At 30.1% G+C, this 16,432-nt stretch overlaps 1 protein-coding gene across 1 annotated transcript in view; it reads left to right on the top strand.

Annotated features, from left to right (window-relative positions):
* LOC118193460 (transformation/transcription domain-associated protein-like) overlaps positions 1-16,432 on the top strand; it is a 215,737-nt gene that overhangs the window by 24,647 nt on the left and 174,658 nt on the right. The window contains 5 exon segments of the mRNA XM_035364554.2: positions 2,385-2,551; positions 3,540-3,636; positions 5,310-5,448; positions 9,059-9,137; positions 13,947-14,151. Of these exon segments, the coding sequence (XP_035220445.2) occupies positions 2,385-2,551; positions 3,540-3,636; positions 5,310-5,448; positions 9,059-9,137; positions 13,947-14,151 (687 nt within the window).

The following is a 16,432-nucleotide window of genomic DNA, read 5'->3' on the forward strand; positions in this document are numbered from 1 at the left end:
TTGAGTCACAGAAGACAGAGTCCTTTTGCTTGCAAGTGCCTCTGCTATTGCCAAGAGCTCACAAGTAAAGTTGGACTATACAAAATTGGCATAAATACCAATTTTGTCTTGATTAATCGACTATTGCTCAGAGTCCAGCAGTATTGATTCTCCAATAACCCCAAATCTCCTAAGTAGCAATGAGTTTTGCCCGAAAAATAGAGCAATACTCAGGGTTTCTCTTCTCTTAAAAATCTTAATTCCGTTCCCTTGCCTGATAAATATTTCGCTACCCGAGATACTTGCGCCACCACTGCTACCATCAGTATAAATTTGTGTCGCATCACTGGGGATTTGTGAGTAACCTCCAAAGCTAGCAGCTGTCTAACATAATCAGGATGCTGTGTACCTTTGTTAGTATAAGAGCAAAGTTTGGTCCTAGAGGAAACTCGCTAAATGTCGTACCATACTCCAAACAGCTGGCTAGAGAGACATGTTCAACATCAGTGTGCAGCCATCCCTCATTTTCAGCACGACTGAGCAAACTTTCTCCCTTAAGATGATGATTATTGTTCCAGTCACATACATATCTATAGGTTCTGCACTGATTGTGATAACTGTTGAGCTTGGCAAAGTATTGGTCAATAGATGCCTACTTTAGACCTCTAAAGTCTGAGGGGTTGAAGGTCGGCCTCATGCAGGACAATGTCTCTCGGGCAACAATTGCGGAGACCATTAATGGTTCTGGCAGCCAAGAATTGTACCCTTTTCAGTTTGTTTAGCTTGCCGACAGAAGCGTCCTGATAAATCTGAAGATCACATTCCAGGGCAGGCCTAATAAGGGCAAATTATATATTTCTCAAGATCTGAGTATCCGCATCTCAGTCTGTACCAGAGATATATTTTAAAATTTTGAGTCACTGTTTAACTCTTAAAACCAAAATGTCAGTATGAGCCTGGCTTGTATTCAAAGTATTTGGATAGAGGATTTAAACGACTGGGAATTATTTGTGTTTAAGAAGTGTTAGTGATTGAAACTTTTAGTGATTTCCCATTCAAGTGCATGTAAAAGTTACACAAAAATATGAAAACATCTAGTAAAAATTGAATTTTCTTACTTAGTACTGGTATTTCCATTTAAGATTACTTAAATTCTTCTGAAAATGGACAAATAATAAGTTATAGATGTTAGCATTTTTTTTTTTCAAGATTTGCTCAAGCTCCTACAGAAGTGATTGAGATGGGTAAGCTCAGTTCATGCTTTTTAAAACTTCCCACAGACAGGGTATAATACAGAGGTTTGACAATTAAGGAAGCCATAGATGACTGGAAAATTTACAGCCATGTTCAGAAAACCACAATTGGATGATGCTGGATATATGAATTGTAGCTTAATCTTTATTAAAAATTCACAATTCTCATTCATAAATTCTTTTTTCAGGGCATATGTGTACCATAAGATAGCCTTGATTGCTCAGAATACTTACATATAGGCCTAGGAAAAGATATGACTTAACAGAGTAATATTAAGTTTCACAGGATATTATGATATGGCTGATCATCCTATAGATTAATTTTTACAGGCAATCTAAAAGCTTGTGCTGTTGTTCTTTTAACTAATTTACTAGTCAGAAACATTGTGAAGATTAATTCATCGGATTAAATGAAAGTCTTCCATTAAGTGGCAATCGCATTCTTTCTTCACTTTTATTAGTCTGGTTTGAACAGTTGCAACTTGATCAAAAATTTCCCGTTGGTTAAATTATCATATGCTTCTTTTACACTAACTAGATTAAGTAATCACATTAAGTTCAGTGCTGTGCTCAAAATTTTGCATAATATTACACTTTCTTCTTTCTCATTCAATGAGCACTCTCAACCATGCTGTTGTTTGTTGGATGATTGTTTTCGAAGAAAACAATGCGAGTTCAAAATATTGGATTAATTACATCATGATACATCAGATACATTGTCTGATTTGGCTACAGAAATCCTCACCAATCTACTGAAATTTACCCCTTTTAGAACTCGTAAATTTGTACATACTGCCTAGAACTGCGTCTTTCTGCTAATTTAATAGTTTCCTATTATACAAGAAATATAAATAAAAATGACATAATCAATATTTTAAGTAAAAACATTTGCCATTTTATCCTAACCTTCTACTATATGTTTCCTTACTTTTGTGTAACTGCTGTGTTATTAAAAAATGTCAACTTTGATTTCTGATCTCTTTGAAATCTCAATAAAATAGCATATTTTTATGAATGTTTGTATATATATGTCCTAATACTGAATTTCATGTAATGTAATGTAACTATATATAAATGGTTATACATATGACTGTTATGAAAGTGGGTAATTGCACATTGCTAACTAAAAATGCTGATATACTATATTTGCAGTATAACCTAATCCCAAAAGCAACCATGTCACTAAAAGCTTTAGCTGAATTACCAATCATAGTTGTCTTGATGTATCAACTGTATAAAATGAGCGTTCACAAAGATGTGGAAGAATTCATTCCTTTAATAATGGTGACCATAACTCTTCAACCAACTCCTCAGCAAAGGTAATTTTTTTTTTTTTTCATTTTATGAGGTACATAAATAACAAAGTACACTTTTTGTTAATCCCACTCCTCACTAGTGGCCTAACAGTAAAGTCTCTGAACACTAGTAGTTCAACTTGGGTTTGATTTAAGGCAAACTGCTGGCTGCATTAGTGTTTTCATTGTTTTCCACATATTTAATGTACATTCTAATTGCTGAGGATCTAAAAAGGTTAAAAAAAAAAAAAAAAAAAAAAAAAACTTCTCTCTAATTGGAAGTGAGCATATGAAAAGAAAATTCTGATTATTAGAACTCTACTGTGGGTTCTGCATACATCATGAAAATAGGAAAATGACGGAGATTATAGATTTGCATTCTTATGTCTGAGAGACAGAGTGCAGAATTTATATTCTGGATTAATTTCTTTTTGGAAAAGGGATTAGGCTATATTCCAGGAAATAGGCTTACTGAACAAGAGTTGTACAAGTTCAAAGCAGATGAAACTGTGGTATATGCTTATTTATCAGACTTGCATGCCTTTGATAAATGTTTATGTATGCATGAATAAAATTCTTCAGTTAAATTTATAGCTTTTTTATAAAAAAGGATTGTATCTAAAAATACTAATTCTAGCTTTTGAATTATTGCAGATGCTATATTCAAGTATAAAGTTTACGAAATTTTATTACATGTTTCAATATTTTTGCATTATTATTCATAGCATTAAGTGTTATGCAAATTCACATATTTAAATGCTGGAATTTTTTTCTTAAGATATTATTAATATTTATTAAATTCATAATATCATACCAAACAATTTGTACATGTGATCATTAAAAATTGTTTTTAAATATATCTTTTAACTTCAATATCATATTTTAAATTAAGTCATTTATTTTTATTTCTTGTCATGTTGCTAAAGAGGAAATGCCATTTTTATATTTTTTTGTTTACTTATACTATGTATACATGGATTTTGTATGCATTAAGTGATTATTCTCATTTTAGGAGTAATCCAAATTTCAATAAAGAAGTTTTTGTGGATTTTATGGCAGCACAAATTAAAACATTGTCATTTTTGGCATATATAGTGCGTATTTACCAGGTGAGATATTTTTCTGCAGTTTTCTAATTCTTTTTGTATTCTATGAAAATCAGAATTTCAGTCTGTTGTTTAACTTTTAAATGAAGTTCAGTATAAATTACTTTTGCGTCTACTTTCATTAACCCCTGAAATACTGCTTCTTAGAGGTTTTTCAACATTTTTTGCATCATCATTTGTGGGAAAGTTGTTAAGCAAAAGGTGTAATTATTAATTGAAGTTGCCATGTTTTTGGACTTTGCATCTTCCATCAACAAGCTTATCTCTTCAGCATACTTCGTTGTTTATTATCTCTTTCCTAGTGGCCTTTTTTTCCAGCCACCATCTGGACTTGAATCCTTGTCCAGTGTGAGGTATACAATGTTTTTGTTTTCTCCTTCTGTCCCAGTGTAAAACTTTCAATTGCTATCGAAAGAATGAAATGACCACAGGAGAAACTGGACCCACCAACGGCCAAGTTGTAAAATCGCTGAACATTGGTACTCCAATCTGGGTTGATTCCATGTGAATTGGCTGGCTGCATGGCCGTTTCATGGCTTTCCTCTTGTGTAATATGTATATCAGCGAGTTTCCATTAGAAAGTCCTCCATGAAGGCATCCCTTCCCTTAGGCAGATAGCCCTAGTAATCTGTCAAACCATAGCAATTTGGGGAAACTTTCAGCTCGAGGTGAAGAGTTATGCATTGTGTGAATGAGATTTTACTGTTAACATGAAAAGGTATGAATTACGACAGAGATGAAACAACATAGGAAAATAAAAGATAAAATAAGCAAATTTTCAAAGTAAAATAAACACAGCAGAGTAGATTTATAAGTGGGCAAAATATTAACAGCGTTTCACTGTATAATTGCTTTCTTGGAGGTGGATGGAAATTGATAATTCTTTTATCCTATTTTAGGTACTAAAATGTATTTTTTATACAGAATGCATTTATGCCAGAAAATTATGAGGGAAAAAATTGAATTTGAGACATCAAAAAGATAAAATGTAAAATCAGTAAATAGTTTAGTCAGTTATAAAAGTGATAAAAGGATTTTATTTATGCATAATAATTAAAGGATAAATATCTTTGTCACTAGATTTATTACAGTACATTTAATAAACCAGATGTTTTCATTAAAAAAAATGTGTTGTAATTATAATTGTTGTATGTTTCTGTACAAAGTTGTTTTATTTTGTGATCTGTTTTGTCACTTATGGTTTGTTTGAAATAAAAACTTATGAACCTGGATGACTTGTAGTTTATGTACCTTGCATTTCTCAGTTAATGCCCAGGAATTGATATGGAGTTTTATTCATTTCATTCTAGTGATTTTATGATATTTACTTCATTGTGTTTATTTTCTGTTTTTGAAATAGTAATTTGAAAGTAAAATGTTTATTGAAAGTAAAGATGTTTTAATATTTTTGATTGCTTATATAATAATTCTCTTGTTGTAATTTTATCTTACTATTGTATCAGCATTACATTTATGTTAAATAACTTTAAAGGAAAGTCTAAGGTCTTTTAAAAATAATTTTTGTAAGCATATTTAATGTATTGGATACCGTGAATATCGGAACAATACCTTTCCTTGTGCATAATTCACTTGTTTTCAAATTAACTTTTTTCATATACCTGTTTTTCTTAATGTAAAACATCTATATAATGTGACTAACGAAAGTTATATTTTAGAGTGTTGTGAACGAGCATTCTTCACAGTTGGCCAAAGGCATGATTGGTCTTCTGTGTTTATGTCCTCAAGAAGTTGCTCATTTACGAAAGGAGCTTTTAATAGCAGCTCGTCATATTTTAGCTACAGAGCTCAGAGAAAGTAAGTGCTTTTTTCAAATATAGTAAATTTGACTAAGTGTTAAACTTTGTAAATAATAACAAATGTGAAGTAAATACACAAAGGTTTTTGAAATGAATTGCAGTCAATAAAGTCTTTTAAATTAGTCTTTAAATACATGCCTAATGTTTTCCCCAACAGTTTGTTTTTGTATATTGATATCAATGCAGTATTTCCCTTTTAATTTTTTTAAAATTCAGTCCACTGGTTACATGCTCTGTTGAATCTTAACTGCTGTTTTACATTGCTTAAAAAAGTGGTACATGTGTTTTTGGTCACAATTTCCAGCATTCCTCAGACTCATTCAGCTATAGTTACCAATATACTGAATAGCTATAGTTACTGAATAATTACATCTATTGAAGCTAGCAGGAAACTAACATGTAACATGCATATGATGACAGAAACATGTTTTGTCTTAAAATCCCAAAATCTTAATCCCAATGTCTTAAAATCCCAGTTTAAATACTAGCTACTCATTTGCATTCTAGTGAATATGGTGAGAAATTATTGTAAAGGCTGAATTTATAAATAACTGGTTAATTAAAGTAAAATTCCTCTACAATTAAAGCTCCGTCAGATGTATATCAGTATGCTTTATTAGGCTGTTCTAGAAATGATAATTTTCATTATTAACATTTATACTGCTTGTTTTTTTAAATCAATTCCCAGTGATTTGATGAAACTTTTGCTTCTGTAAGTGTTTCAAATGCTAAAAAATTTAAAGAATTTTTGTGTTAATTAACTAATATTTATGATTTGCATCTGTACTATAACTTCTTTTATTCAGCCCTTCACCAGGATGCAAATGAAATTAGAGTATTTGAGGCAAGGTCATCATATGTTTTAGAAATAGAGCTTTTGGTAGCAACACTTGCAACTCTATTGCAAGGCAACTTTATTGAGTGGCTCTGCCAGCCAATATTATGGCATCAGCAATCTGTTAGCCAGTATTAAATTGCACCTTCAAGGTTTGAGCCAGCTTAGTTATGTCAAATTTTTGTAATCTTGGGTTACAACCCCTCCATTATTTTTAATGCCGGCAAGGGGAGTTTTGACTATATGCACTAGTTGTGCCTTTTAGTTCAATCTGAAATAAAAAGTCTTATTTAAAACTTTTATAACATTTTGTCATACATTTTTAGAAAGAGTGGTAACTCACTTGGCAGCCTAATATGGTCTGAAGGACTTTGATTTAATATTACAGAGTGAAGCCCCTAAAAATTTACTGAGAGAATTAGACATTTTTTCTAATTTCTTTGTCTCACTTTAATGATTCTTCTTCCCCCCATGTTTCATTATCAGATAACCTTTATTTTCTTAATTTATTTTTAATTAAGGCCTGTAAGTGATTAAAAAGGAAACATTAATACTAAATGGGATCCTTCTGAGCTACAAGTATATAAAACAGTTGAGAAATGATTCAATTATATTTGCTATTTATAACCAACATCTCCCTAATTGAAAGGCAAAATGACTAGCAGTAGAGATGCAAAGTGAAATTTAAAATGTAGATATTTTTTGGTTGGGAGGAGGGGATTGATTCAAAATTAAGACTATTCTTCAGAAAGAGATAACAATCAAAAATCTAAATTATAAGCACAGTTACACCGATAACAGTATGAGAAACGGTTTTCTTTAGCAAAGTATTTCAGCTTCCGGTTATCAGTATTCATATGCCAAGCATTTTACTCTACATCAGGTAATCAAAAGTAGCTTTTTAATAAGCACAGATGTCCTTAAAATATAGGGCATATATTTTGTTTCCAGTGGCATTGAGGTATTCAAAAGTCTGTTTGTCTCTGTACATGACATTCAGAACAGTATTTTATCTTTATTATTGCACTACGACATTGTCGCTTGTAAGGAAACTTGGTTTGGTGTCCTTGAAAAGTTGGTACTCCAAACAGCTGCCTGTGTTGCCGTTACTTGGAGCCAGATCTACCTCCTGTGAATGTTAATTACGTAGAAAATGTTGCAAATCATAGTGATGCTACATTGCTGTGCTTTGGATTACATGTGCCTATGTGTGTGAACATCATTCATATTTGGAAAGTGAGTCATTAAAAGAGGTATTTTGTCAGTTTTTTATTTGCAATCATTTTAATACATAATTTGAAATCTTATCTCTTATTGATAACCCTTTTTTTAAGTAATGGAGAAAGCCTGTCTAGTACAAAAATAGTTCTGCTGCTTTCATACTTTGAAATTTTCTTCCGGTCATTCATAATTGTGAGAAGTCTTTATTGTTAAAGTGGATAGTTTTTTTGTTTAAACTAATATTTGTGTTCTGTCTGCGTTTTTTTATATCATAACTGGGTTTTCATTTTTTGCATCCATATGGCTTCTAATTGACTCAGATTATGCTGTTAAATTTAAAAATTGGAAGACTTGAATGAAATGGTAAAAATAAGTCACTTGAACACTTAAACTTTTAAGCTTAACTTATGATGGCAACTTTATTAGAAGCTCTCCCCCCAAAAATTTTTGAATAAATTCTCGTTAGCTTCACTTGATTGTTTTCATAAAATCACCATAGAATAGATAGATTTTCTTACAAGAAAATAGAATTCCTCATCAATGGTTTTAAATACAGTAGCAGAGTTTTTTTGGCTAATATTTTACATGGAAAAAAATAACTTTGGGAGCAAAGTGTTGATAATTTTTGCATGTACTGTTGTTATGTTTTGAAAAGATGGTTTTGTTTTAGGCATTATGTAATATATATATATTGATTACAATTTGCATGAATGATTATGTGTAAATATTTTCTGTATGTCTTCTACAAATAGTAAAAAAAAAAAAAAAAAAAAAAAAAAAAAACTTATAAAACAGTTGTGTTCTTGAAATAAGTCAATGTCATAGCTGCCACCTCTTCCAGCATTTTATTACATTTCCTGGTAGATCACACAGTCTCTTGATTTACAATTTTTAGCTTTTAAAAGAAAGCGTTTTGCAGCAATAAATGGAATATACTGAGTTAGTGGAGCTTGAAGAAGAGCTAATTTAATTTTCCTGAACATAGTAATTTTTGGTATAACTTTTCTTATTAAATTTTATTTGATTTGAACTGTCTTAGTTTGCTGTAGATATTTATCAAACTTTTAACGAAGATGCAAATCTGATTAATCAATTAATATTTGTATTTAATTTTCAGATCAGTTTTTGGTACATTACTGAGTTTATCCTTATGTATGTACATTAATTTTTAATGATCAAACTTTAAATGAAGCCACAAATCTGATTTAATCGGTTAATATTTGTATTTATTTTTTTATATCAGTGTTTGATATATTACAGAGTTTATCCTTATGTAGGTATGTACATTAATTTTTATTTTTATTGTATTTAAAAGTACATTGGCAAATAAAATCTTTCTTTCCCTATTCGGGAATTTTTTCTGTACAAAAGTGTAAGCAAATCAGAAAATAAAATTAGCCAATGAATATAAAATTTAGGATATCTAATTAAATATTAGTGTATTTTACATCAGATTAATATTATGAATAATTCACTAACCTGAATCATGTTGTTATAAAGTAAAATCAATTTTGAATTCTTTTGAAATGGTATCACCATTTTTAATTTTCAGAATTTGTTGGCTCATTAGAAGAACTTTTTGATGAAAATATATTAATTGGGACTGGATGGACAGCTTATGAATCATTGAGGTAAAATGTAATATATTTCTTCATAAATTTATTTTAAGGCAACAGACACTTCCTGAAGTAGTTAATAAATTTTTGGTATTTATTCTCTGAAAAAAAATATTACAGTCATACTACTTAGTTACTTGTTTAAGGACCCATAAAAAACATTACTGTAAGAATTATACTTGCAGACCCACATGTGTCTTTTATATTTGATGCTATCAGGTAGGATCAATATTCTGTTGCAAGTAAGAACAATATCAAGGAATGTGATAAGAGTGATAGACATTTTGGTTATAATATTAAGATCAAAAGAAGTATGTTGTAAATATTCATTTTTATTATTATTATATGTCAAACAGCATTATTATGAAAAGGAGGGCACTTTCTAGTTAATCTTAACAGAAGTATTTGAAAAAGAAATATTTTTTCACATAAGTTTAAAACCTTTTATCTTTGAGCATTTAATATAATTTGAGTTTAAATAAGCAAAAAATGATCTAAGGTATCTATGTATGATACATGCAAATTCAACATCTTAGAGATGGGATCACATTGAAGAGCTGTTGTGTCAAACTTCGGGAGCATTAAGAGAAAAAGGGCATTAGTTTGATAGGATTTATAAACGTAATTCAAGAGATTTTACTTGAAAATTACTACTTTTTGAAATAGGTAATGGAATATAAAATGATAGTTGCTGGAGTTATTTAAAGTAATTTCAAAGTAATTTAATTAAATTCTTTTCTGAATTAAATGCCATTTTGAAAATCGAATTGTATGTGCTGGAATATATATTATGAGATAGTAAGGAATAAAAATTTGATTTCTCCAATAATTTCAGAAATTACAAATATATTGGTCTTAGAATGTACACAATAATTTATGTAAAAATTAACTTGCACTTGGTACCTGAGCAAGTTCCTTGCATATAATACTAAACATTTGTTTTAAGTTATAAAGTTGTTCAAAATAAGCTATAGAATTTTATGAAAAAAAAATTTAATGATGGGAGTACCTTAAAAATGCAAGGTCTAACATAGTGAAAGCAAATTTGAACTATGGGCTACATTTTTAATTCTATCAGAAATTTGTAATTTAAATTGATACATTTATTTTGTTAATAAAGAGTGTAAAGTAACTCAGTTATATCAGAAATATATTTCTATTTTAATATTATAATAATTCAGTTACACTGGTTTTGAAAAGTTAAGCATGAGTAGTAAATTTGACATACCTGGAAAAGTTATGTTTTGATTGATTCAAAATTTCATAGGCAACTAGGTGATTTGGTTATATATTCATGATTATAAAATGTCTGTATCAGACATATAAACAATATATATTTAAATAAATTTTTGAGCTTTTATATGACCTTCATAAAAGCTGATAAGTAATTTTCCATACTTTCAAGTGTACCAGAGTTCTTCAAATAAGTTTTCAACTGTATGAGAGCAATTGAAGAGGTACTTGGCCAGAAACAGCTTACTTAAGGAAATCTCCCAACTTTTTGATGGGTTTGAAGCCAGATAATTATGGTGTTCACTTTATACAAGCAATGTCTTTTCTTTCAGTAATTATAATACACTTATTCAGGGAATTTTACAAAGACATCTTTTTCAATGAGTGTCTAATTTGTGCATATGTGGAGAATAAATTACTAATTTGTTAGGTCTATTGATGTAACATATTTCCTTCTGCAAATGAAGTGAATTTCGTCTACTGAAATCAAAGGACACATTTTGAAGCTTAGAATTTGCATCTTATTCCCAAGTTCTGTAAAGTAGTATACATGTTATATTCTGCCATATATTCAACTTTTTATAATTATATATATATATATATATATATATATATAATATAATATAATAATAGCACAAGGAAAAGCCGGAACACTGTTGATGTATAGTTATCCTTAATTGAAGAAGTAGTATTCTGATTGCATCGTAAGCTAATTTGTTAACTTCGTAAAGAAAACTTGGCGGTCAAGGCAATTTTAATTCCATTTTTGTTTCCAATTGACATTACGTGCTTACAGATCACTTGGCACCCTTTATCATGCTTGTTCAAGAACATTTACATTATTGATATTATTGCAATAGGAAGCAGCATAACGAAATTGTGTCCAAGCACAGCACAGACAGATAGCTGAAGTGTGTAGTTGTGCAAGATGGAAGCACATGCAGAGACAAGTTTGGGTTTACAATTGGTAGTTTCAGTTCCTAGTTATTACATCATCAGCGCTGCACAGGCCATGCAAAAAAGAAAGAAAAGGAAAGATCTAGAAATGACGCAATGCAGAGAAGTTATTACGATTTTTAGAATAGAGAGGGAGAATAAATGTTTGACCGTCAGTTTAAATTATAATTTTGATTTATATATGTTTTATCTAACATATTCTCCACCTTCAAAAAGAAAAAGGCTTGGTGACAGAAAAGCCTTTTAAAAAAGAGCATTACAGAATTAGCGAAACAAGGAAAATGTAATAGAGGGAAAATATAAAATTTGATGTAAGTATTTTTTTTAAATTACAAAATCTTGTAGGTAACATTTTTAACAATAAATTCAAGTTGAAAATTTTATTGAAATTTAAAGTCTTCAACTGTAAAAACACTGTAAGGAATGTCCTAATTTTTTCAAGAAATACTAGAAAAGTTCACACTTCTGTAAAATCTTTCCTATATTTATGGACTCTATTAACTTATGGCCATAAAAACCAAACTAGTTAAATGAAATAAAAACAAATATACAAAAATTAGACATATATTAAATTCTACACTGCCCCACAATAATAATATGGACTATATAATTTTGTGAGTATAAAATAAGAAAATAAATTTCATAATCATATCTGTTGAGGGAAGGCTTTTAAAACTTTTTAAATATAAAAATTTCAAACACATCCATTAATATTACAAAATCGCAAAAATTTTATAATGTAATTAAATTTTCATTTGTAATAATATACTATTATGGAAATTTCTAATTGACTTATTTTGTACAAACTGGAAGATCCCCCACAGCTTTCTCCTACTATACACTTCCAACTATTTGGACAGTTACTTGGAAAGGCCTCCGTTCTTTTTATAAGGTAACTGACCTTTGCAAAACTGCATTACAAAACTCCATTTATAAAAAAAAAAATTAACCACACTCCATTATATTAAAAAAAGGAAAAAAAATATTATATTCGAAAAAATAAAAGTGGGAGCCCTTCAAAGTTTATCTAAATATCTTATGATCCATACATTTTTTAATCAGTTAATATAATTCTGTACTACTTATGATTCCTACAATACTACTCAAAACACTTTTTTTTTTCAAATTCTACACAAATTTTTTAAAACTATTTCATTCACTTCAGTTTTCTTATAACAATTCAAAATTTTGAACCATAAATTCAAAATTATAATTACCTACCTCAATATCCTTCCCTATAAATAATTAAAATAGCTTAAAGCTCGTTACTTAATTTGCTCACACATGAAAAATTAGGAAAATTAATGAACAAAAATTTCCCGTTTTCACAAAACATCACAATCAAATTGCAGTAATTTTAAGCAAAACTGAAATGCAAATTATACAATCCGTAGCATGTAAATAGTTTTGTCTCGTTCCTGAGTTAAATTCACACAAAGATAGCACTTTTGAGCTATCGATTGACGAAGTACTATTAAGAAAAAGCGAAAGCACAAATAATTTTCTGTCGCACATACTTGAAGCAAAGTACAGATCAACGATCTTGACTGTATGCTGAATCTCCTTAAGCAGTAATTCACTGATGATTCAAAGCACTTTCTTTTTTTTTTTTTTTTTCTAAATATTGTAGAGATGGTCAAAGCAAATTCAATATTGCTTTTCTCTAGGCATTCAAACTTCTGGCTTTATCGCGTGATTTTTTTTTTTTGAAGCACTTGCAAAACACCACAGCAGAAGGATCATATGTTATTTTTTAAACATTATTTAAAAAAAAAAAAAAAAAAAAAAATGATTCACTTATTTCACATTGCCTTTGAATTTATCACAAAACGCTGGTTTGAAGAGCTGAATACATTTTCCATTGAGGTCTCAGGCTGCAGGAAACTATCCTGTTGATTAATTGATGTAATAAAACGATCAGGCAATTTTAATTCCATGTTTATTTCCAATTGACATTATGTGCTTACAGATCACTTGGCACCCTTTATCGTGCTTGTTCAAGAACATTTACATTATTGATATTATTGCAATAGGAAGCAGCACAACGAAATTGCGTCCAAGCAAGCGCAGACAGACAGCTGAAGTGTGTAGTTATGCAAGATGGAAGCATGCGAAGAGAAAAGTTTGGGTTTACAATTGGTAGTTTCAGTTCCTAGTTATTACATCATCAATGCTGCACAGGCCATGAAAAAAAAGAAAAGGAAAGCTCTAGAAATGACGCAATGCAGAAAATTTATTACAATTTTTAGAATAGAGAAGGAGGGAGAATTAATGTTTTACCGTTAGTTTAAATTATAGTTTTGATTCACATATTTTTTTTATCTTACATATATACATGTGTGTGTTTTTATATACATAATGCAATTATATATTAAAAAATGAATGCAGAATTCAAGTTTTGCTAAAATCAGTTTTCTGTTTAAAACGGAAGAAATGTGAAAATTTGTACAGTTCCAAATCATCTTTACTAATTCTTTTTTTTTTTTTTTTAATGTGCATGTGTATAGATGTGTTAAGTAGCTGTAAATAATGCTTATGTTTACATAAAAAACTTTGGCTGTCTTCCGTTGTTATGCATTTTGAGTCAAAATAAATGAGCCTTTTTTTAAATACTTTTTATTATTATTATTTCAGGCCTCTTGCTTATAGCACATTGGCTGACCTTGTGCATCATGTGAGACAGCATTTACCATTAAAGGATCTCTCCAAAGCTGTGAATGTTTTTTCAAAAAATGTTCACGATGAATCTCTTGTAACTACAATTCAGACAATGTCATGTAAATTGCTACTGAATCTAGTGGAATGCATTCGAGCACGTTCTGATCGTGAAAATGGAAATGTAAGCCTTTTTTTAAACATATAAAATGAAAGTTTTTATTATCTGTAAATGAAAGTTCCTGTAGTTTATTCAAATATATTGTTAGTTATTTTTGCTTTGGTTATTTATAGAGAAGGAAAAACATTACTGTTTTATTATTTCCTTTGCAACTTTATATTTCTTAAGTAATAATCAGGAGTTTAAAGTATGCCATTACTATTGAACTGAATATAGTTTTAGCATCCTGACTTTAAATTTGATCACGTTCTGGGTAATGTTGGTGTTGGCTGTTTTCAGGGGAGTTGAAATGTAAACAAACAGAGCTGGTCTCTTTAACTGGCCATGTGATACAACTATTTGGATTTCTATATGCCTTTTGAATCTTTTTTTGCTACTATGTAAGATCTTTTAGTATTACTATGTGAGGTTCTATTATGCTGGGCATTGCTGTTTTTTTGAAAGCCGTAACTCCAGTTTATTATGGCAGGCAAGCAGTATTATTTATCAGAGGAATGTTGAGCCAATTAGTGATATGAATAGGAGTGGTGATTCATTATCTTAAGAGTTAGCGAGGGATATTTCTAGTGATTCACATACTGAATGTTATTTTAATGTTATTTTGTCAGAGACTGAGCTCATTGAATATCTGCCTCCAGTTCATCATGTGAAAGATTATACATAATAAATTAGGATCTCTTAGATTATAAAAGGCAAAAAGCTATTTTTAGATTATATTAATCCCTTACTGTTTGATGTCGTCATTTTAATAGGTTGAGATATTTTTAGCTTTACACTTCTGTGACACTGCCAAGCTAGAGCACTAGAGAAGTTACACTATAGGTATTGTTGAACTAAATATATGTATCACTATCAGTAAACGTTCTTGATGATGTATGCATTATTAAGAAAACTTTGACATTATTGTGTATTGTGTATGATTTTAATTGGACATTTTATTAAGAAATATAATTACTTTTAAACTTCTTCAAAAAGTTTGTTTTGGCAACAGTTTTTAATAAAATTGAATTCTTATGAGACCAAAACTGCTGCAAACTGAATTTTGACCATTAAAGTTATGGGAACAGTCTGAGTATGGAAACTCGATATTGGAAGAATGTTTTGAAGTATTAAAAAAAGGGTCAACATTGATATAACATCATATGCAAAAGAATACTGTAAGACTATTTAGAAATGACTTAATAATACTATTGTAATTGAAAGGCATTATGCGACTGCTGGTGCCATTATTAAGAGAAGCGGCCCTTGTAATCTGTTACATTAGATTAGACACTTTAATGTTATTTCCTTCTTTCTGGCTTGCCTTTTATGTATGGTAACAGCTATTAATTACCTAATCAGCTGTGTGCGATTATAACAATACACAGTAGGATTGTGAAAGAGAATATGGTTGTTATGATTTTGAAGTGCCTTAAGGTTGTAATCATCCCTAATATGTCATTATGTGATTTACCCTATCTTTTCAGATTTTGGGTGTGGCTATTCTTAGCAATAACATCTGTGGAATTGTTAGTGTGATTCTTGGTTTGCATTACTATTCAGTCACCACTAAAGCAGTCTTGACTGGCACTATGGCAAAAGCCTCCAGCTCTCCAAAATAGGTTTTTCAACTGAAAAATCTGTACCAATGAGAAGTAACTGGCAAACTCGTAGGATCTTGTCTTTCTTCCCGAATCAACCACATCTGCTCTACTTTGTAAATAAAAAGGTCTGAAAGGCACATGCGAGTTTTTGCTCATGATCAGACTTGCTTGGCGTTTTCTAAAATATCAAGAGTAGATGTGGGGAATGTGAAGTCAGTCCAGCTACCAAATATTACTTGCTGCAGATGGATTATAATTAAACAATTGTTTTCATAAGGCATAATTTAGAATCAATTGCACCATGAAAAATATAAACTTCACAGAATTCTAATTCTTTTTGGCTCCAAGACCTCCTTTCAGGTCACTAAAAAATTTCCAAAATACCCTTCCAGGTAAGAATGCTGTGGTTACAATATTAATACCTTTTAGCCGTGTTTTTAATGTAGTACCATGTTCCAGCCTTTTTGTCGGATTAATTATGATTCTAATATTTTGTCATATTAATCCAAAATTAGTGGAAGAATGCAAAACAATTTGTTGCTGGAATCACATCTTTAGGATTATTTGTTATTTCCATTTTGAAAGAAATGAGCACCTGAAAAGAGGTGCTTTTTTATTGTTCTTTCTCCTTTTTTATGTAAGAATTTTCAGTTAGAAATTTTGACTACTCGCAGTTAGGAATGTTCATTCATAGGAATGAA

This window comes from Stegodyphus dumicola, chromosome 4 (genome assembly GCF_044657685.1).
Source record: "Stegodyphus dumicola isolate Sdum_Otavi_A_Nest chromosome 4, ASM4465768v1".
NCBI classification, from domain to species: domain Eukaryota; kingdom Metazoa; phylum Arthropoda; class Arachnida; order Araneae; family Eresidae; genus Stegodyphus; species Stegodyphus dumicola.